Below are 24,039 nucleotides of genomic sequence, written 5' to 3'. Positions count from 1 at the left end.
ATGGATATCAACAAAGCCAATATAGTTGCACCACTAAGTTATTTTTTCTTCAGCGATGATTCAGTTTTGAAAGTTCACTAATTTTAGATTCTTTCTCTCTCTCTCTCTCTCTCTCTCTCTCTCTCTCTCTCTCTCTCTCTCTCTCTCTCTCTCTCTCTCTCTCTCTCTCTCTCTCATGAAAATTGTGTGCTAGGAAAAGTGCTAGTTTGAATATGTTCTGTGTTCTATTTATGGTTGTCGGGATTTGACTGGACACACCCCAGACAAGTCATCAGACGATCACAAGGAGACAGACCACCATGCAAACTCACGCTCGTCTTTAAATGCTTTAAAGTTTAAAGAGCTGATGAAGCCGTTTAGCTCCAGCAGGACTCTGACATCCTCTGTTCAGGGTTTGGTGGTTTTTCATCACACCTGCCTCAAAACTACATCTGTCATCCACTGGAACTGAGACATGCAGAGAAGGTGGACAAGTTTAAAAAGCAGCTGAAGACCTGTTAGCTTTGTATTCTCGTTGTTTCATCTGCACACACATCTGCTCTTTAGTATTTGTTTTCTTCCTCTTCTCCTGTTGTGAAGCGCTTTGTGACATCTACATAACTAATATTCACCTGCTTAGTGGAACACAAGCAGAACACATTCAGACATTAGAAACGTCCTATAGCTGGCCAGTAGGTTAACACAACGACCTGCATCACCGTCTTTAGTCTTAGAACTTTGACTTTGTGTCCATTTGGTGTCCTCTGCGGACAAAGCATCACGTCTTATTTCGTTGCTGATCTTGTACCTCCTTTCTTTCAACAGTCAGATGTGTCAGTCATCATCATTAATCTTCACCACAGAAAGTGTGCAGTGCTCTTTCGTCTGTGCGCTGGTTATTGCCTCGTCGTGACAGACATTACAAATAACTTTACAGAGACAATCAATCTGATTCCTGAAGCTCTCTTTCGTTTTAGCTCATAAAAAGACATCCGTGTTTTTTACCGGCTAAAAACTCCTTACAGAAGCTTTATTATAAAAAAGAAGCGTAGCTTGAGTATCCCACTTATAAAATATAATCTTTATTCTTTCACCATTACATTTTATTGTATTACAAAAAAATTTTGGCCTCAGTACTTTTTTCTGTCTTTCATTTCTCAGTCCTCTGTTTTATATTCAATATCCATGTGTGAACATCTTTTGACCTTATTGGTGTTTTATGAAATATTTTTGCATTCATTGGAATATTTTTGTGCTCTGCTAAAATGTTTAATGCAATCATGAAATATTGTGCAGTTGACCTTCAGGGCCACCGTACGTTGGTTGAGGATATAACCAATACATGAAAATGCAGTTTTTAAAAGGCTTCCTGTAGCTGTAAAACAAGGTACCAGAGTAACTGAGGACTAAATGGATCCAGAGCAGAAAGTGATTTTACAGCTCTGTTTGATTTCAATGATTGGCTCAGATGCAAAAACAATCGTTTAATTTGGACTCAGCAGCATTTTCCAGATGTGAGTTTGGGTCAAGATATCACCTTTGGAAGTGATGGTACACGACCTAAAAAGCTTCAAACCATTACTGAAAACAGTAACCTTCAAGTCAGCTTATGGTCAGAAACATAATGCGAGAGGGCCGCTCTGATTGACAGGAGCGCGACACAGTCCGTTTTACTTTGTGTGATCAAGGTGCAATGAGATGCCCTGATGGTGATGGAAAGACTTTTTCCTCCCATCAGAGGTGAGATCAATGAAGTGCACCCCGCCACGGAGGAGTGTGATGAAAGTTATTTGAGGAGTTGCAGTGTGTCCTTGCAGATGAGAGGTGACTGACAAACGGTGGATGCGAAGCTGCAAAAGATGTGTGAGACAAAGCAGAAAGTGAGAGGATCAGCAGATATAATGAGGGAGGAGAGGCGAAAAAGAAGACGTCAGCTCATCTCTGCATTGCACCTCACATAAAAACTCCAAACACATGCCTTTCTGTGTGCATACAGACTCTAAGAATCAGTCTGATTTATAAGCACCTGGTGCTCATTTTGTAGATGTTTTATATTAAATCTGTCAAGATAAGAGACCAAAGGGAGATTATTGTGACTAGTGACAGTTCCAATAGTAAGAAATTATAGAATATTGAGGAGTGCACAGAGATGCAAATGTTCCTTTTTGTTTGTGACAGTCAGCACTTCAGATAGAAGTATATTTAGCACATGCTAAAGGAAGAGCTTTTTATTAGAGCTGAAGTGAGTCTCTGTGGATGTGCCCAAAACTGCATGCTTTCATACTATTCATACTAAATATCAGAGACTGAGGGTAAAATCAATACAGAATAGCATCGCAAAAGAGTATGGTTAATTGTATTATATTCATAGTAAATATGCTGGGTTTTTTGTAATTACTGAAGGGGTTGCACAATTCATTTTGAAAAAGTTGCATTGTTAAAACCACTGCCGTCCATACGTGTTTGTGTTCAGAAAAGTTTCATTAAACTGAAATATTAGCAGCTGAGATTGCGAGGTGCGTGAACCTTTTTACAGGTTTTGACTTTGATCACAGTGTTGGTCTGTTTGTTGGCTCGAGTCTTATTGTGTAAAACGTAAAAAAGACTGAAGTGAAATGATGGACTGAGAATGTTTTGACAGGTTTTTAATAGTTTAATTTTGTGGACATAATTTGAGGTGAAAAAAAAAAAGATAAATCCCAGTCAATTTTATCACTATTTTCAGCATGTCGCAAAATGTTTAAAATTGCGATAATATCGTTTTGTGACTCAAGTATCATGGTCATATCGTATCGTGGAACCTCTGGTGAGTCTCACCTCTAATGAACATGACGTCACATTATGTAGTAGGATCATAGCATGTATCCATGTGTATGTATTTCATTTCAATCCAGTCTTGTGGTTGAACCTGAAGTTAGTGAAGCCTGCTAAGGTTGAAGGCTTTAATGCCAGTTTTAAGGAAACAACTGCCAACCTCGAAGCCTGCTCGCTTGTTATGCTAACACAGCTAATGTGACAGACTCAGTGCAGACAACAGAGACCACATAAAAGAAGTCTCAGTCTTGGGTGTCTTTGCTCTATTCGTTGGTTTTCCTTTTGTAAAGTTACCTCCCGTACATTAGCATGGTGGAAACTAATCTGAACAGGAAGTTTTGTATGTACAGTTTCACAGACCATTCCAAAAAAATCCCAACAATAATAAATGTACCTTTCTACCTCAAGTCCATCAACTACAAAGTTCATCTCGTCAAGCTAATACAAAACAACAGAGAGGCATAACAGCTGGCAATACAATGATGATGCTCCTGAATTCAACCAATCACAGCAATGCAGCAGCAACCTCCATTGTGACAAGAAAAAGCAGAACAACAAAACAGAGAGTGGGAAATAGTAGTTTTTCCTGAATGTGAAGGACAAGAGTGCATACATCCTGTAGGGGGGAAAAAAGTGTTTCAGTCTGCTTATGAAGCAACGTAAAGAGCCACTACTACACTCAAGTCAAGGGGAACTTTCTATGAGACGTTCCTGTTGGCAGCATGCATGTTACCAACTGAAGAGCTGACAGCTGCAATTACAAAACAGCAATCTCTATTCACAAAACAAATACAGGGGAATGTGTGAAAAGACGAAGACATTCATGGACAGAGGGAGGGATGGTGAAGGAGGCACTGTCCACAGAGGTCGAGACAACAGACTGAAGTAATGTGTGCCCTTTACTGATCTAAAGTTTTGGTGCTTACACAGTGGCACGAAGAGTTTCCGCACCTTGTGAGCTTTTAGTGTTGATGTTTGACGTGTATTAGAAGTAATCTGGTCATGATTCTCTTCGTCACAGGTGAATCACGATTGGGTTATTTACAAGTTCCCATAAAACCTTTCACAGTTCTAATTCAAGCTACTAAACAATTCATAAGCAGTGACAGCACGCTACTCGCTCCCCAAACACAATGTGCGTTTACTTAACAAAGCCCCGCTGTCATGTTAAGATGAATTATGCATGTCCTCTAAATGTAAATGGTGTAGCAGGTTTTTTATCCTGATGGAGGCTGCAGACTTACTATTTAAAATCAATGAAGCTATTTAGAGACAAGGATCAGAGTCACCTGTGATGGTTTTGAAACAATCAGATTGAATTGCAACAGAATATTTCAAAAGATACGTAAAACTTGAGAGATGAAACTTTAAATAAAGCTTGAGATTGATAGTTGTCTTTCTTTGGGAATTTCCAGAATAATGCTGAAGACTGGAAATGTGAATGTTTATAGAAAAGATGCTTTCTGGCACCGTTTGATCTTCTAGATTCAAACCAAAGTTTCATGTTTTCGTGAACTCCTGCAAACTGCTCAGGCACCGCTCTGCAGCAGGTCAAGAATATTTTAATCTGAAAAAACTTTGTGTGACTATAAGTCGTCCATTTCTGCATTTTTAATGTATGAATAACTTCAAATTAAAAAAAAGAAGATGATAACAAAGAAAGTTTCTACGGTCAGGTAGGAAAAGAGACAGACCACCAAGTGAAGTGATGTCAATGATTTAATACCAAGTAGATGCAAAGAGGTGGGAGAAGAATGAAGGGAAGTTGTGTCACAATGTATTTTTCATTTCTTTTTTTTTTTTGACTTGGTCATTTGGTTTACTACAGCACCCTAAAATAAACAGATGTTTTATTTTTATGTCATCACAGGCTGTCTTGAAATTGTGCACAAGCAAACACACTTTTAGTCGTTTAGGAGTCGAAATTGAGCCGACATGTGACCAGCTGGATAAAGTGAAACTGCCCCTCACAGGAGACACCATACATGTACTCTGCAACAAAAAACACAGGGAGTTGTTTTTCCAATACAGCAGCTCTGATACTGTGTAAAGCCAAGCAAACAAGTTGTCAAATTGAGCATGAGTCAACTCTAAGTTGCGATGAGTGTAAATTAAGTCAATCAAACACGGTCACTGGTTGTGGATGACTAATGTTAATTAACACAAATCCCATGCTCAAACCAATGGGAGTAAGACAAGAAGAAAATGTTCTTTACCCTCAGTCTCACATTTATCTTTAGAGGTTCTCTAAGTATGTTTCACTTCACAACATATCGTGGCAATGATCTGGAACTCAGATTTCTGCAGCTCCAAAAAAGACTTCCAGGAACTCAAAGCAGCACCAAGGTGTTAACAGAAACGTGCTTATAACAGACCTGAATGTAACAATTCAAAGCCAGATTTGGTTGTATTTAACGCTGCAGGAGAGCATCAGTAATGTGATAGAAGTACCAGTATGTGCTGAGTCATGTTTCGCCTGAGTCTCTCCCTCAGACACACTCACACACACACACACACATGTTCTCTGATGTCACACAGCTCCTCCTAACACTGATGTGCATATTCCCCTGGCAGCAGCATTGATACCTTGTGTTAAGTGGTCAAATCATATTCTGCAGACGTTCTGCTCCACTGGGCTCCTTCCTCCCGTTGACTCACTGACGGCCGTTATGTAATTACTGCATCGAGGCCAAAAAAAAAACACAAAAAAAAACCCGGACAAAACGCGCTCACAGGCGTGTTATTTCTCCTGTTCTTTCCCACTTCTGTCCGTTCCCCTGACCGCTCGAGCTGCTCTGACTCCTGCACGCGCCCCACGCATGCTGAGCCCGCAGCCGCGTGCGTGGAATCACTAAACAGTCGCCCTCTCTCTCTCTCTCTCTCTCCTCATCCTCTATGTCTCTCTGTCTCTGTCTTGTTAATACTCTGCCTCCGCCGGTTGTGACACCACAGGGGAAGTACTTGATGCATACGGATTGGCTTTGACACATTGCGGATCTCTCCATGGTGCTGAAAAGGGGAGCGGAGGGGGGAGGGGGGAAGAGGGGGGGGGGGAGTTCTTTTTTAGCTTCCTTCAGTAGCGGCGCTGCAGTACACCGGGAAACTGGACTGACACCGATTTCAAACCTCTCTACTTGTTTTGTGGAGAACCTTATATCACCGCACCAGAGGCAAACTTACCATGTTGACTTCTGACACCATGTCAATGCTGGCGATGTCTATACTCATGCCAACATCCACAGGGGGGCCTATGGAAAATATGACAGCGGAATGCCAGTGAGCATCACAGCACATGTTAATTACGTGAACACAGCAGGTTTAAGAGTGTGTGTGTGTGTGTGGGGGGGGGGGGGGGGGTACCTCCAAAATCAGGCCTCAGACGGATGTCATAACCATCTAGCACCTTGTCCACGGTGGCTTTCACATATGACATGTTGTTGGGCTCGTTGGCACTGGGGAGAAGAACACAATACTGTTGAAAGAAAAAGAACTAGATACTTGAATCATGTATGAAACATGGACATGACACATGTAATTCTCACCTCTGAGCCCCGTACACCACAGTCGCCAGCAGGGACAAGCAGAAGACCCCCCAGCACCCGCGGTCCAGAGTCCTCCACATCACTAACTCCGGATCCTGCCAGCGACTTTGACACAAGATCTCAGGGATGCAACTTAGGCTGCAAAATTATTCCAAGAGCAACGCATGCGCGTCGTTTTACCAACATCCAAGCGTCAGCTGCGAGGTGAGCAAAGACGAATCTGGATGCAAATAAAGCCGCGGTGAGTGGGGGAAAAACTGCCTAAAGGAGTGGAGGCTTCACCTGAGGAGTGAAGGTTTGCGCATGAAGCGTCACCCAGCACTTCACATGTCAATGCACAGACCCCCCACCCACCCCCAGCTCCGACAGCTTTATTCCAGCAGTCACAACAGGGTCCGGAGCAGGTCTGCTACAGGGCCGTCTCTCCACCGCTGCCGCTGAATGTGAGGACGGTAAATAATGAGCGCAGATCGTAACAACCCGGTCACCTTTACAAAGCTAGAAGAGAGGGAGCGCAAGAGCGAGAGAGAGAGAGAGCGAGAGAGAGAGAGGGAGAGAGAGAGCGTCATGCAACACAAGCACGTCTGAAGAGCTGCGCATTTTTCGGGGCAGCGCATCCCATTCTGCTCGCGTCACGGGCTGCACCAACTTAATTAATTGTTTAAAATCCCAGAAAAATGCATTAAAAACTGCAACGCACGACTAAGTGATGAGAGAGGAGATAGGACACGCTGTGTGAGAGCTGAAATGGATTCTGCCTTCACTGCAGGACGTGAAGGGAATAAAGAAGAAAAAGTGCTCTGCATTTAACCCATCAGAGATTTTCAGCCGAAGTAAAAAAAAAAAAAACTTATCACCAGATTATGTCATTTTAGAATAGCTAAATGAAGTACTTTTACAAACAGCCTTAAACTGCCCCTGTAAATGTGTATTTCTCAGCAAGGGAACCTCTGGACTAATACCTCCTGAAAATCCAAAGAAGTCCTTGAATCCTGACAGTTTCAAGGCTCACACCTGGAGAAACGCCTCACAACTTCCTCAAGTACCCAGCAACTGTTTCCATCTGCTTTTCCATCAACTTCACAGAATAAAACATCTATCAGAGTGGGCAAATCATCCACAAATGAAAGTCCTCATTGTTTTAATCCTCCAGTAAATCATCAAATATGGTTCATGACCTCTGCCTGAGCATGGGAACATGGAAGTTAAGCAGCTTAAACAACAGGAAAGGGCAGTTTGACAGCAAGGTGAGAATGATTCAAAATTATGCCTAACTTAAACTTAAATGGATTTCTAAAAACTTTTTAAAAGCAGTTTTCCAAGCCTGGTTGCTTCAAAAACACATCTTCTTTATTAGCACTCGTATGCTTCTCTAAACAAGGGGCTGTACTAATCAACATACCGCAATTAAGACACGGACAACTGAGAGAAGCTTCATACTTGAACTATCACAAATCATCTCTGAATGCAGTGAGCAGAGCAATATTATTTCAAGGCTCCACTGAGGAGTAATTGGCTGGTTATAAAACAAACTAATATGAACAACTATGCCTGTATGAGCTACGAAAGCAAACAAGTACAAGAAGGTGGATTTTTTTTTTTTATATAGCGTTGTGCAAAAGTCTCAGGTCACCACTCACTTTGTCAGTTGCGCAAAATTTTAATGACCACATTTATCACTTACACTCTTAATAAGATACAACTGGAACATGCAGATACATTTTACTCATAGCAAGAAAAATAAAATGGCTCCTACAGGCAGAAGTCAGTATTTAATGGGACCTCCCTGCATCTAGCAACACTCCTAAAGGGGGATTAAAGTTTTCTTAAAGGTCACATATTCTCCTCTAAATCAACCAATTTAAACAAGTGTCCTCGCTCCTCTTCACGTGTGTGAAGTGTGTTGTTGTAAATCCACTCTGATCCTGTATTTGATCATGTCTGTAAACCCCTCGATTTCAGCCCTGCTCAGAACAGGCTGTTTCTGTGTCTGTAGCTTTAAATATGTAAATGAGCTGTGTCTGACCACGCCCCCCTCTCTGGAAGGGCTCGGGTGTCTTAGGCTTTCTCGCTCCATGTCCTATTGTTTACGGTGAGAAGGCAGACTCAGAGGGCAGAACAAACACCTAGCTGCGGGAGTGTCACCCACCTGGGGGAGGGGCTACTGCCCTTTGTGATGTCATGAAGGGAAAATCTCCAAATGGCCTGTTTGAGCACACATTTTCTGAAAAGTGGAGCAGGCAGAAGACGGAGAAGATGAACTTTTCTCATCATTGGGGGGTTTGAAGGCAGATTAGAGACACACACTAGAGTTACTGAAACATGTTAAGTATTTATGTGACCTTTAAAGCAACATTAGGCACGTTCATGACTGTCCCTGTTTTGCGAGCTATTTTTCTCTCCAACATGATTTTACTGCATCAGCAGTGTGCTCAGATACATCAGAGAAGGGCTCATTTAAAGAGATAAGAGACACTTTTATCTGCGATAAATGTAGGTGCATTCTGCAAACAAACAACGTACTAATGTTTATAATACAAATCATCAGAAGCAGATTCTAGTTTTCCCAGGGGAGCGTTTGAATGCACCGCAAATTATGACAGGAAGTTAACTATTGAGGGATTAAGAGAGGAAGTCAATTTTGGAGGCAGGGAACAGTTTAGCTTCTACACATCACAAAAAAGGTAAAGATGTATTTCAGCTGTGAAAACCAATTAGATAAGGGTGAAGTCAAGGAGCAAAGTGAGAGAAACTCAGTGATCCACAGGCTTGCTGACAAAACCTCAGAAACCATCTTCAGATCTGGTTGGGTCGGAAGTTCTCCTTTAACACTTAACTCTGCAAAAATAACCCCTCTTGGTGTCTGACCCACACACTGTAAATATTAATGTTTGAAGCGTGAGTGACATCAGCCATCTGTTTCTGCAGGGAGCTCCAGAGGCTCATCGGCAGCAGCCTCCATGTTAGAAATGCTGCGTCATCCTAACTTTCAGTCGACCTAACGACAGGCTGACAGCTGGAGCTAAGGCGGGTTTTAAGCCTCCTGACAAACCGTTACACCGCGCCCACCTGTCAATCATGTCAGCATGTCAACACGGATCATTTTCAAAATCAAAACAGAGCTTATTAGAAAACTAATTAGTGACGTGTTTCTGGAGCCAGGCTCAAGCGGATTTTGCAGTCCCACATAAACTTCTTATTTCGAGACTGGAAGATGAAAACTAGCTCATTATAGACTGGTGTAGTTTTGAGTCCTAAAACCAGGAAGTGAGTTAGCATTTTTGCGCCATGGGTTCCTTACTCTAAAAGTCAATGGGGATTTTGAATGGGTTTGTGTTTAGACGCCTGAAATAAGGTCTGTGGTTAACACAAGCTGAAGAGATGTTGATGTTTTATTAGACGAGCTAAACTACGTTAGCTAAGACCACACTTGTTACTTTTAAAGTTTTTATGCAAACTTTAAACGGCGGTTGCTAACGAGTAGCTAACTGAAACTACAGTGGTTGTCACAGACATTAAACGTCATCACGCCGGAACTCTCTCACTAATTCTCCTTACAGTTTCTAGTCATGTTTTTTAGTGTTTTTGCAAATATTAGGTTAATAAACAACTTATTAAGCTAACGTTTCACTAGCTTGTCAAATCCGCTGATTCGATCGATGAAGCATAACGGTCGTGACGTCATTACAAACCGACCGCGGTGTAGTTCGCTAGAACATAACGTTAGCTTTTTACTTCTCTCGGCTGCATTAACTCTTCAAACTTCATATAAATGATGTTTATCTGTAAAGATTATCCCGCTGAACAAAACAGCTACGTATCAGAAACGTGTGTTTGACACAGAGCTTATTTTTTGCAATGATCCAAAATCCAATGCAAAAATCCCATAGGCGAATTTTCGTGGGAACCACCAGCGCCATTTTTTCGGATTGGCCTAAAAAAATACGTCATTACTATACCAGTCTACACCTCCACTTCAGTGTGGCTGAGTGGGCGGGGCATTGCGGGTCTAATGTTTGGACAGTGAGAGGCTCGAGTAAATGGAACATGATTCCAGAGTCTGGTTGGACACTTGGCAAAAATCATTTGGGGGTCTCTCTCTTGTGAAGATGGTTAAGTCCTCTTTATTTTCCTTTCTTGAAAAACTTTGTTTTCACAGCAATAAATATATGCAACGCTTAGCAGAGCAACGACAGTAAGTGCTGTCAGATGGGCCCCCCCTAAGGGAGGTTTCCTACTCTTGTTAAAAACTTTGCACATTTAAGGCCACTGCTTTGGTTTAGGTTTGAAAGCTCTCAGTGCCCCCCCCCCCCCCCCCCCCCCCCCGGCACTGCACTGGCACGTTCACAAGCAGCGCCTCTGCGTGTTTCTTTTTTAATGCTTTTTGAGGCATCACAGATGAACTGGGCTGAATGTCTGTAAATCACAGTGTACACAGTAGTGTAATCAGTTTCCTCCAATCACTGCATCTCAGAGGAGAGTGAACAATGTTCACAAGTAAATATGTGTCGACTTGATTACTTGTTGGGTTATTTGCATACGCATGATATGAACAGAGCCTTTTGAATAAACATCTCATCAGCTCTGCACACACAGGGGGGTTTGTAGGAATGTCATTAAAGTTGTGTGCACTTTGAAGAGTGATTGTTGTCATACATATTTAATGTGTCTTTTCATTGTGTGTGAATACAGGTACTCCTATTCCCCTCAGGCTCTGTTCTTCTTCTGCTCACTATATTTGAGTAGCAGTAACATGCTCATCTCACTCAGTGGAAGGGGTATTACCGTTTCAGGCATCACTCACTGTTTTTATGTGTGGCGGTCGTGTTTGTAACAAACGGCAGCTCTTGGATGTTTTTTTTGTAGGTTTCTTTATAAAAAAAAAGAAAAAAAAAAAAAAAAGAAGACTACTCCCGTTTGGCTGCAGCGGCAAAAATCAGAGGTGGACATCGGTTTATTATCCACTTTGATGACTAAATCATCAAAAGATGAGCAAATTCGGCTGGTACTGATAAATTATTGGTGCGCTCGCTTTGATTCTGAATAGAGCTCAACTGATCTTGAGCCCAATTCTTTCATCTGAAAGAACTATTTTTGAACGTTTACATCACCAAGTTCATCACCAAAAGAACAGATCATATACAAATGATCACTGTGGCTGTTCTTCAGAGTTGTGTATGAAATTAACAGATTTCACCACACCAAAGAAATTCTACTGGAGCCCCAAGTTTGAATAAGCACGACATACCTGTGGCCTGATGAAAGGATAAATGACCACACAAGGAGCAGAATAACTCCACTTTTAACATTAGTTACATCTGCAACCAAAACAGCATTTGATATTTCTTCACGTCCTGCAGATATAGTCCAGACTTGGAAAATCCACTTTGAGTTTTAAGCTCCAAACATTCTGTATTATTTACAACACTCTCAAGTTCGACACTCTCGGACATATTAAAAGAAAGATCTCTGGGTGCTGGTAACCAGTGGTTACTGTGTGTTGCACACTCCATGAACAGCGGCTTCAAATCCAACCCCGGCCCTTCGCTCTCTCCTCCCAGTGTCTCTTCAGCTCTCCTGTCCAATAAAAGGCAAAAATGGCCCAAAAAATATCGTTTAAAAAAGGAAGATTTCACACAATATGTTTTTTCTCTATTATTTGAACAGACTCCAGAAACGAGACTCACTGATCTATAAAGCCTGAAACCACTGAGACCAGAGCACACGTTTAACAAAGTGACAAACTGCATGCTGTCATTTTTTCTAACATTTTCCCCCTCAAAGACTCTGGATGGGTTCCTCATTTGATTGTAAAATAAAAACAGTAGCATCCTTTATGGTTTTGTGTTGTTAAAAGGACTTCTTGGTTGGCGGTAGGTTGTCTTTGGATAAGGTCAGGCTGCATGTAGGGAGGCTGTTGTCCTCCTGTTAACTTTTCATGGATGTTTTTCTTCATTCAGCTGACAGGGTTTTTGTCCTCCAAGTCTGACATATAGCATGCACCAGACAGTTTCCAACAACAACAGCGGTTGGCGTTGGCATGTTTGGTGGGCGGTGACATGTGGTAGCAGAGGGAGAGGCCTGAAGGTGAATATTTGGATGTTTATGTTGCTTTCTGGCACTTTGATTGGGACAGATTTTGCGCTCTCTTCACGTCCATTTCATATATTTCTGAGGCAGCAGATATATGTCTGACCTTTTATTAAGCTGGTGATCCATTCATGTTCAGATATTTCCTTCATGAGCTCTTCAGAGGAGGAGAACATCACAGCATGAGACTCTGTGAGATGGGGGGGGGAAAATCCCAAACAAATCCAAACAGATGTCCTAATAGACCCATTTGGGATCCGAGAGGGGCAGAGCTGTGTGAACACAACTGTCAGCACCAATCACAGAAGGAGCAGATGAAACTGGGATGTAATTAACCAGCTTTGACAGCTTGGCTCTCTTAAAGCCCAAACTGAAGTTATGTGACATTTACTGTTTTCCCATTTCTGTCATGTTTGAAATGTTACAGACGATTCTCCAGGTCCTCGAACACAACCTCGGGGTTACGTTTAACATAATGTTCAGTTTGACATGTCATAAAAAAAACCCACCAAGGGCTCTGACCTCATGCTGTCTGACTGTCGCCTGTGCTCTGCTGCCATCTAGTGGTGCTAAGACGTCCACACAGTTTTTCTTTTTATCACGAGTTTTGAGAAATGTGTCAGTAGTTACATTTTATTGTGATTTAGAGCTTCATTTACTGATTTAGAAATTAAAAATTATTTAGACTATTACATTTTAGTGATAATAATGAATAACTTTGCTTTTTTCTCTTCTCTGTAAATCAGTAAATGCAGAGCTCAGAGATACAGACACACACAGAAACACAGCGAGAGCCGACAGTGTCTCCTCTGACTGATCTCCCTCTGTGTGTTGTCGGTCTCCGTGGCAACTGCTCTGATGACATCAGACAAAAACACAAAGCGCTCTCTCAACAGGAGTGCATGTGAGTGCGTGTATCAATGCGTGCGTGCGTGACCAGGAATACAACTCAAGCACACTCAAAACACACACACACACACACACTTCATCATTAAATTAACTATATCACTCATTAAAATAGGAGAATTATTTTTTTAAATGACATGACTGAAGCTTTACAAACAGTGACTTCTCTTCTTCTGTGGTTAATAAAATGCTCGTAGGATGACACATTTCCGGTCACATGAATAACAGACTGATGTTTCGTTGTGTTCTTTGTTTATCGGGGAGAGATGAGCGGTCATAAATCACCACCTCCACTCTTTTAGCCACAGATTTCTTAGCTTACATGAGAAGAATAAACGTAATAATAATATGGTCAAAAGAGAAAACACAAGTGGAGGAATAAAAAGTGGACATGATGAAGTGTGTGATATTATTAATTACAGAGCAGGTCCTTTAAAAAGTTTAAGGTCATAACTTGTCGTAAAGAGTCTTAATTTGTTATCCTGTGAGATGTCTTAGATTTGAGCTTCAACTGGGACATGCGTGATTACTTTTTCAACTCTACTCTTTCTACCTGGCTTTCTACGAGTTTTTATTTGTACTTTGGTAAGACATTTAACACCAACGTTGCTTCCACTGCTTCATTGGTGGAGTGTAAATGTGTCTGAACGTTATTAGTTACTTCTGATGGTCACTTCACACAGCAGACTCTCTCTGTCATCAGGGTGTGAATTCAAAGCTGGATCCAAAAGGAAACTAGACTGGTTGAAGATCTTGAAGACGTTTGACCTTTTAAAGGCTTCTTCAGACTGTTGGGTGATCAGAGCGAGATAAGTAAGCCTATCTGGATCACCTATAGTCGTTAAGTCTTCAAGCTCTTCCACATGTCCAGTTACCTTTAGATCAAGCTTCGAATTCACCATGAAGCTGGATGAGAACCTTCACAGAAATGGGTGTGAATGTGTACTGTATGCGTGACCTTTGGTGTCGAAGCGCTTTGTCAGAAGACGAGAAACCGTCTTCTGATGTCGAGGGGAATCTAACTCACATGAAAATCACAGCATTTACAGCAGCGTAGTAGTCGGCTTCACAAACCACAAAGGGAAAGGAGAAGAAGACTGAAACATACAAATTTCAACGCCAATTAAGTTTAGCTCGAGAAGAAGAAAAAAAACAGAGAATGGTTTGTTGGGGCAAACACAGATTACGATGAAGAGAATTGCAAGAACAAAATCAAAGATGCTCATGAAAGTCATAAAATATGGTGACAAATTGGTATTTATTTTTCTGTGTGCATCTTGAAATGTTTTACATTTGTATTTTATGCTGCAACCAAATTAGTATGACTGTGACTCATTGGTAGAGTCTTTACTGACAAATATAATGTAAACAAGCTTAGTAGACAAAGAAGGGCTGCAACCAATGAGTAATTGATTTTTTTTAATTACTTTTACTTATGTGTAAATAAACTAAATGTAGTCGCCCTTGGTCAAACAAGTCTAACCTCAAAATGTCAGATACTCCCTTTTTCAATCAAGACCCAATAACATAATAAAGGTTTTTGCAGAGAGTCATTAACTAAGATAATGTATGAATGGGTTCGTCCATCATGCTGACACATTGAGTGCAGTTTTTACACAGTTCACCAGCAGATGGCGCCATCAGTTTACTTCTGTTTCCGCAAAACCTCAAAGAAATCTGGAGGTTTTAAAACACCTGATGGCATCAATGAAGGAGTTTGAATGTAGGCTATCCTTAATGACAGAGTGAGAGGGTAGAGGCTGTGATTTGCTCGTTGTGAGGAACTATAGATTACTGGTAAATCAATGGATGGATCAGAATGTGCATCTCACCACAGATTGCTGCTGTAAATGTAAATAACAGAGAAACGGGCATGTCAAAATGAGGAGGCTCATCTTGGTGAAAAGTCAATATCCTCTGATGAGAACCATGAAGGCTCGCTAAGCAAAGGGTACAGTGGTAGATCACATCTGTGTTTTTTTTTAAAAGAGTATAAAGGTGGTTCAGTCAAACACTGAGAAAATAAAATAATGCTTCCTAAGTGTTAAGGTTGTTTAAGTTTAAATGTCATGTCTATCAAATGATGCTGGCAGCAGCAGCAGAGACTTTCAAACATGGCTGACAGGCTCATTCTTTTGACTATTTTGGGGACTGGGATGTGCAGTCGACGGAGTCAGCAATAAGGTGGGAAGAAACAGAGAACTGACAAATGGGTCCAAATGGGTTCAAATCCAGCCTTCATTTCCTTACCCGGAGGACTCCGTATATGGGGTCCTCAAGATCCTCGAGGGGCGACTGTTTGATGAATTTAGAAACCGTAATTTTCCCCAGTTGGTTAATTCCAATGCACACTGAGCAGAAGCATGAAAAACAACAAGAACAGCAATTTGGTGCAAGGTAGACTTAAAACATCAGATTACAGAAATAAAATCCAGATACATAAAGTAGACTAAAGATATCTGTAGATGTAATTGGACAGTGATCACACAAACAGCAGGACACAAACACCTAAACAAAATGTCTGCTGGTTTTTAATTTTGTTCATTTTGGATATCTCTTAAAAAAAACATTTTGCATATTTACCAAAATCTACAGAGTCCCTGCAGTCCAAAAAGTAACATAATTATGATAGTTTGCTTAGAAGATAATTATTTTACAAGATATTTCGTTCTGACAGAAGTGAATGTCTTCTGTGTGAAATATTTTTTTTACTTTTTGGGACTTCAGGGACTGAGTAGAAATCTACTCTGACACACACACATTGATAAAAGGGTGTGAAAATACATTTTCTTTTTTTAAGTTGACATGATCATTTTAATATTCTTCCCTGTGCGTGTCCATAAAGACTTCTTACAACATTTCATCAAACAGACTGGAAAAGTTTTTGGATGGTTTTCAACCCCAAAAAATATCAGGGTAATTCTGTGTTAACTTTCCGGAAGATTTCCCATCACTGACATTATTCAGACCGTCTGTGTCAAAGAGGAAACCCACATCAAAGATTTATGAAACGACAATGTGTAAGAAGTCTTATTGAGGTCATTATTTAACCATCTGGTGGGATGGCAGTCACAATATTACTGCAATAAGTCTCCCTGAAGAAGATCGTATCGCCTCCTCTCATATCTCGTCTGAAGCTGCCTGTTTTTCTGCTGTTTTCAAAAACAGCATAGATATCATGTCGGTTGTTTTGCATCCTTTTACTCCCAAAATGTATAATTATTCAGTAAAGTGTAATTTAAAGAGGCCATATCATCCCCTTCTTCCATCTTTTTTTAAACTGTAGCGATTTGTGACCCTGTAGAAACCAGCTCGCGAAGAACACTGTTTTGGTGCGTGTCTCACTGAATCCCACTGTGACATCACAAGGAGAGCAAATTTAAAATGGAGCATTTTTCTCTGTGTTGTAAGGCTTACGCAGAACACAAACAAAGGACTGGATGGGTTTATTTCACAGTTTGTGGGTTTTTAGACACTCAGGTTACCAATATATAGTCATAGTGAATGTTTCACAACATGTCCCCTATAAAAGGAGCCTCTTTACTATATGAACCTAGATATTTCAAATGATATATTTCCAGTCAAACCTTACCCAGGTCTCATTAAAGCACAGCCCCCTTCATCAGGACGTCTCCTTTAACCTCCACCTCACCGTTCTGTGACACATGCATCCTTCTCCCCTGTAATCACCACCAGTCATTGTTTGACAGCTTGAGCCACCCTCACACAGGAGCTGTCATCCAGCCATTAAACCTTCATTAGTCCCTCATTGCAAATCCATCCCCACCAGTGCACACACTGGTCCCACAGCAGCTGTCTGTCAATAGATATGGACCAGGCAGGCGATTAGCTGGAGGCGCGTTCAGCATCAAAAGTCGACATGAAGAAGAGATAAATGTTTAGATGAGGACTGATGGAGCTCAACCTGCCCAGTCTTTTTTTTTTCTTCAAATATAAAACTGTTAGGAGGAGACTTTTTTTTTTTCATCAGTCAAACTGTGAAATCAGTGATTTCATACTTCTGTGGGGGGGTTTGGGGCTTTGCTCAAGGGTACCTCAGCAGTACTCTGGAAGTAAAGCACCTCTACAGCCACAATCTCAAATTCAATACTTGACTGGTACTGGGACGTGAACCAGTGACGATCTGGTTTTAAGTTGGACCCTTTTAATATTGGACCGCCTTGGCTTTTACAGACAGCCTCAAGTGGACACTCAAGGAACTGCAGTTTTTTGCACTTCTGCAGTGGCTTATTTTCAACATTGGAGGTTATCGTTTGCATTTGACTTTAATGGCCACCATATTAAGTGAATTTTGTAAACATCAAAATAGTACTTTTTTGTATCTCCTTCTAATGCTATTATTTGTTTTCTCTTTTAGTTTCTTATTTATCTTCTTACAGCTTTAATCCTCTAGGTCTTGACCTAAGTTGCTTGCAGGGTTCCTGTGTTACTCGAGGGGTGCCAGTAGTGTAATGGTTGGTGAATGCACCCCATGTACAGAGGCTACAGTACTCCAAGCAGGCGGCCTGATTAGCTTGATTTACTGTCAGGGATTTTGTTGTTGTTGAATGTCTCTTCAGTAGGTTGCCTTGTTTTTTGCTGTTATTTGCACTCTTAAGCTCAGCTATATTCTGCACGTGTCAAAGCACTTTGTAAACCCTTGTTTTTAAAGTTATTGTTATTCATCCCCAGGGGGAATTTGATAGATCAATGAGGGGTAATTTGCACATGATATATCCATTCTGTAAAGCACATCCATGAAGAAAGCAGAGAAACATCATCTCTGGAAAACAAAGCTTCTCCTGAAAATGAAACGTGTGCAGGCAGGAGATGACAGCCGCACCCTGACAGGGAAAAGAAAACAGAAGTGGCCCCAGCTCTAAAAGACTCACTGTCAAGAAGGAGCAGCTGTTCAGATATGAAGGTCAGTTATGAAGAGGAGAAACACACTGGTGAGAATAAGCTCATGTAATTTACGATATCTGAATGACAGCAGAAGGCCTCTTTCATGCCACATGCTCTGTGCCTGTCGTCAAGAGGGCAACATTTTTACAGAGAGCTGTCACGACTGTGTACCTTTATTTACCATGAGTCCCCTCCCCTCCCCCTACCACACACACACACACACACACACACACACACACACACACACACACACACACACACACATGTATGCCAGCTGTGTGTGGCTGTCAGCCTCCCTTAGTATCACAATAAACTGTACGCAGAGGATGCATCCACCCAATGCTGTAAATAGTCTACGACATAAATGTCAACAAATGCCAGCTACAGTACATTTAGTGATAACATGTCAACATAGAACAAACCTAGATCTAGAGGCTGCCATTAAACATTCACCATGCTGACATCACGTAGTCTACAGGAGAAACATATTCAGATGGAAACAATAAAAACAATATGCAACATGAATGATGATGTGCTTTACAATTGGCATGGAGCATCATTTTGATTGGCAACTCCAGATTCAGCCAGTCCTTAGATTAAGGATTGGTTTAAACCCAGGAGGGGAAGTAGGTCTTCTAATTCTTGCCAGCAAAGTTAAACCTTAGACAAGACAACTCCAAGACCGAGTCAAGACCAAGACCAAGGCAGGGTGTAATCAAGTCAAGACCTAGACAGAGGCAGAGCGAGACCAAGACAGGGCGAGACAGAGTCAAGACCAAGACCAAGGCTGGGCGAGACCGAGTTATGACCCAGACAGAGGCAGGATAAGACCAAATCAAGACCAAGATCAAGTCAAGACCAAGAACAAGACAGGGCGAGACTGAGTCAAGACCAAGGCAGGGCGAGATCAAGTCAAGACCCAGACAGGGCGAGACCGAGTCAAGACAAAGACCAAGACCAAGACAGGGCCAGACCGAGTCAAGACCAAGACCAAGACAGGGCCAGACCGAGTCAAGACCCAGACAATAAACATCAATATACCAACATCTTGATAGCAGCAGATGTGCCACTCGTTGGTTTCAGCCTTAAACTGAGGAAAAGTCAAATTATGAATAAAGTGAAGTTGTTTGACCTTTCAGAGCGAGGAGTTTTCCTTTTAACCTCAGTGATGATGTGAAAACAGCCAATCAGCTGTGGTGTGATCGTGGCAAGACAGAGAACTTTAAGAAGTGGCCTCGAGACCAAGACCAATCTGAAGTACGTCAACTTAACAAGACGCTGAGTTTTTTCTCCAACATGCCTGAAGAAGAGCTACGGTTCGGGCACCTTGCTCAGGAGCAAGACTTCATTTGAAAGAGTCTGAGGCCCTCTTACCAAAACAGGATCGAGTAGAGCTGATCGAGACCCGAAGGTGAATGTGTGAAATCTTCACCAGTCAAGTACCAGTAACCTATAACTCGCGAAGCATCGAGTGGCAAGGCTGATCTGAGCGCTCCACATCGCCTCAGGTGGAATTGTTCATACTGGACTGAACCTGTCACGATGCATTTAGCTGCCAAGTTCAGAGCTAAGCAGAGCACCATGCCTGCTGTTGGTGTCATCACTAAGACAGATACCCATAGTAGATAAAGAAACATTATTTCACGAAATATGTCCACATGACTGTTATGTTCACGAGATCAATCCTGGGAATAAACATGGAGCATCTGTTGAGGATCAACTGTCAGTTTCAGCTGCTGAAGATGTGCAGCGGCTTCACTCTGGCACATTTCAGAGATACGAGTGTGGAAAAGAAAAGTATATTCTTCAGATTTACTTGTTTAATTTATAAAAATTCCAACATAGGATGCAGATGTGCGTAGTGTTGTAGACCACTTTTTGACGGTCTGATCTTCGCTCTTTCTAAAGTAAATATATAATCCTTTATTTCATGAGCTCATGTCGAAGCACTTTCAAGAATAAAACTTAAAAATAGGCAAGTCAACATGAGAACCAATCATTACAGCAATTGAACTCGTGAGTAGCAAGTAAAATAAATGCTACGTTTATTTTGATTTTACCTTTATTTATTTTCGAGAAAGCAAGCCCTTATTTCCAATGATGTCGAGAGTACAATCAAGCAAATGCAATACAAAACAACAAAGACAAACACATAGAATATAAGAGCAGAAGAATAAGCAGGAAACTACAGTTACAAACATTTACACTCATGAGCATGATGTTTTAAAATTGACCTGTGACCGACATGGTGTTAAGTTTTAATGTGTTTGGTGTTGTGTTCCAGGTGTGTGAAGCACAAAAGGTAAAGAGCGTTTCGACTCGTGCAACCCTCGACAACGTACTTGACTATATCCAAAACGTACTCAAACACCAAACTGTTCTGAATAAGATATTTTCTCCTAATTAAAGTCTAGATGGATGAAGCAGGAAGAGTTTGAAACTGCTCTCCAGCCCTGGCTCCTACAGTGTGTCTGTTGTTTTTATGCATAAATTAAACTAATGTTTTCTTTTTTATCAACTCCACTACAGAACACAGTAAACTAGGACAGCTGCCTGATTAGCAGGCATGGTGCCACATGCTGCATGTTAAATTAATTTGTGTTTCAAATCAAACTGCCTAAAACCTGCAAGCAAGCATTGCTGCGTGTTTTCAAGTGCTGAACTTGAGTGGGAGTGTAGAATTCATTCAGCAGTCTGCAGCTTTACAGGTTGATTGTACTGTGCAGCAAAATGGATCCTTTTAAGTGTTAATTAAGTCAAACAGATGCACACTTGACATACTTCTGTAGCAGAGTCCTATCATGTTCCCTTTCAGGAATCCTTCAATGTGCTGCCATCATGTTATGTTTCATGTTCAGGACAGTATGACTGTGTCAGTGACGAAGCGTTTACATCATGACATCATGAACAAAGACAAGAAACGTGCTAACAGTCATCAGCACCAGGCAGGAGAATCAAGAGACGGCGTCTTCCGACAAACGAGAGGTCCTTCAAATCATGATACGTTCTGACTAGATCCAGGAAACTGTCGAACCTTACACCCAAGGCCATTTACTACGCTCTCTTCTTAGACGACGACAAAGCTCGAACCAAAACCATTGCTCGCTTTGTTGGTGTTAGTTTGCTATATTTGAAACAGAGTATTCCTGGTTTGACGAGCGCCCCTCATGGAGCTGCAGTTTTACAGCCAAACATTGATGCTTTTGGAGAGCACATTTAAACTCCAGTAAGCTGTTTCCGTTTCAGACCTTCCAACCATGCTTAAAGTGTGTTTGTACATGATGTAACCAGACACATTTAAAGACAAGAATATGAGCTCATGCCTGCATCCCTCATCTCTCTCTCTTTCTCTCTCTCTCTCTCTCGATGAAGAAGAAGAAGAACTCAAGAGCTTTCTTGGGTATCTTGTCATCTCAATGCCGTGTATTGTAAAAAGTAGTAAACGACACTCAGACAAGATGTAACTCTAGTTTTAAGAACATCGTTTTCAAATACACAGATGTGAACATTTCAAACAAAAAGTTCAGACTGCTCCTGACATCTTCCTGAGTTGCGTGATCACATTGGCTGACTTCAGGATATTCAGCTCACCACCCCTCCTTTGTCTTGCAGGAATTTCAATTCAGTTTCAAAATTTCCTGGGAGGATGGCAGGAAAAATTACAAGCATAGTCTTTGTGAAAAACGTGACTGTTTGTGTTCACACGTGCAGCTCACCTCAACAGAGTCAGGAGGTTTTCTGGAGTTTTGTTCAAGTGACAAAGCACTAAGAGAAGCTCGACCCCTCCCTGCTCTCACGCTGCTCAATGTCTGTCACAATGCCAGAATTTAAAACTTCAATACAACACTGGTAAAAATCTAATGATTTCAAAACCTGTTTGGTTTCCCTGGAAGAAAACAATAAAAGTTGTGGGAACTTTATGTTGTGTAATCTGCGGTTTCAGGGAACTCCTGCACATTGTCTAAATTGCACAAATGCATTGGCAACATTTTGGTACGCAGTTGTACAATTTAGACTAAGGTCTCTCTCTAGGTTTTTACATTTGGTGTATAATACTTGAAATAACAAAGATTGTTTTGAAACATGTTGTGTCAAAAAAGACACCCATACATTTCAGCACATTTTAATCCCTAATCCTCAGAAGAATACCAACATGTTTTCGGTCTGTCAGTCCCTCTCATATTGAAGGTTTAAATCTTCTTGGGCCCTCTCATTTTTAACTGAAGCAAAGCATCAGAGCCAGCATGGTAATAAATGTCAATGACACAAAAGGACTCCCCAGACAATGGCTGCTCGTCTAAATACCTTAGAACTTGACCTTTTGCAGGTACACTGTTTGATTGCAGTGCATTGTTCTTTCTCTGCAGCCACACACAAACATATGTTAGCATTAGCATCTTAACTGACACCAAAAGCCTGACAGCAGGAGATAGCTGCCCACCCGGAGGATTATATATTCCCCTTGTGTGGTTTGAGGAGTTTGTACTGTGCTTTTCTTGTGTCTGAAGGTTGCTGCCGTCAGGGACTATTACACGAGACGATTACGACCTTTTAAGTCTTGATGCTTCCACAGTTATTCATCTGCTGTTTTTCTTCTGTGTTCAAACAATTCTGGCTTTTTGTATTGGATATCCTGTGGCAGTTTACTCAGACTCTGGTGACTCTTCTTCTTTGGTGTATTAAAAGAAGGACTGTGCGACATTTTACTCAGGAATTCAGTCTGTCCTCTGAGTCCTGTCTGTCTACAATAAGTGAGAAGCTGGAGTCCCACTGTCTGTGTTGTTGTATGAGCTGTGTTTACATCATGTTTGAGCGGGACGGACAGCTGGCTCATTCCCATGCGTACACAAGCTGTTTAAGTGTACTCACTGCATATTTGAATGTCACGCAAGTGTTTTTAGATCAGAGTCATTCCAAATTTATACTGGCCATCTTAAGCTACGAGCTAACAAAAGAGTGCTACCATTAGCCTGCTAACACAACAAAGCAGCTTGAGACAAGGACGACTTTGTCCGCCGCTTAGTGCTTAATTATGGGGGTAATTCCAATTCGATAATTCCTTCGTGCAAAAACGAGGGGTTGGAGGTGTGTCGCTGTAGGAGAGTCGAAGATTCAGTGAGGCGGAGGTGTGGCTAACCAGTCGTTTGTTTTGGCTCAAGGGCGACATCTACTGGATCAAAAAGTTCTACGTTCTTCCTTTACTTTGAAGAAAAGAGGAATTAGTGGAGAACAAGGGTCCCCTAATATAACGTATCAACTCTTTGACAGTACATTATCATATCAGCACTAAAAGGCCAGTTAAACATGTCTTTCCACTTCTTAGAATGCATGCAGAAAGTCCTCTGTGATTTTGGGGATGGGACCATGAAACCCAGCCTGAAGCATACTGTTTCTTCTTCTGTTTCGTTCCTCTAAATGTGACCATAATAATGTACAAAAGATCATGCTGTGCTAAAGATTTGATTCAGGCATAAAAAAAAAAAAAACTCTTCAAGAAAATCTTTTCTGAGTACTAAACCTAAATCAAGTTGGAATTAGGACTACAATCTGACTCCTTATTGCAACCAGTGGTGTCGCCCACTTTGCGTTTGCATTTTGCTCTAACTACCAGCAGAGGTAGTTAGAGCAAAATGCAAACGCAAAGTCTTTCCACAGTTGTTTAGCAAAGTACCTAGTTCAACCTGTTTTGTCTTAAAGTATTTTTTCTGTGCAAAAATATGCAAAAGTGCGTCTCATTTTACTTCACAATCAGAAACTTCTTTTTTTGTGCATCAGTCTTTAAAATCCTGGCTCAGTTATGCAG

At 41.3% G+C, this 24,039-nt stretch overlaps 1 protein-coding gene across 2 annotated transcripts in view; it reads right to left on the bottom strand.

The window, feature by feature from the left end:
* gabrb1 (gamma-aminobutyric acid type A receptor subunit beta1) overlaps positions 1-24,039 on the bottom strand; it is a 74,869-nt gene that overhangs the window by 44,993 nt on the left and 5,837 nt on the right. Inside the window, exons 2-4 of one of the 2 annotated variants that reach the window (XM_079370522.1) lie at positions 6,336-6,555; positions 6,154-6,245; positions 5,974-6,041 (exon numbers count right to left, since the gene is read on the bottom strand). In XM_079370522.1, coding sequence (XP_079226648.1) covers positions 5,974-6,041; positions 6,154-6,245; positions 6,336-6,415 — 240 coding nt within the window. In that variant the 5' untranslated portion in view covers positions 6,416-6,555. Of the gene's footprint in view, positions 1-5,973; positions 6,042-6,153; positions 6,246-6,335; positions 6,834-24,039 lie in introns of both variants that reach the window. The other variant, XM_079370521.1, reaches the window with a different exon arrangement.

This window comes from Symphodus melops (assembly GCF_947650265.1).
Source record: "Symphodus melops genome assembly, chromosome: 19".
In the NCBI taxonomy this organism is placed as follows: domain Eukaryota; kingdom Metazoa; phylum Chordata; class Actinopteri; order Labriformes; family Labridae; genus Symphodus; species Symphodus melops.
Note: the sequence above shows the minus strand (reverse complement) of the source record. Positions and strands in the feature narration are given on the sequence as shown.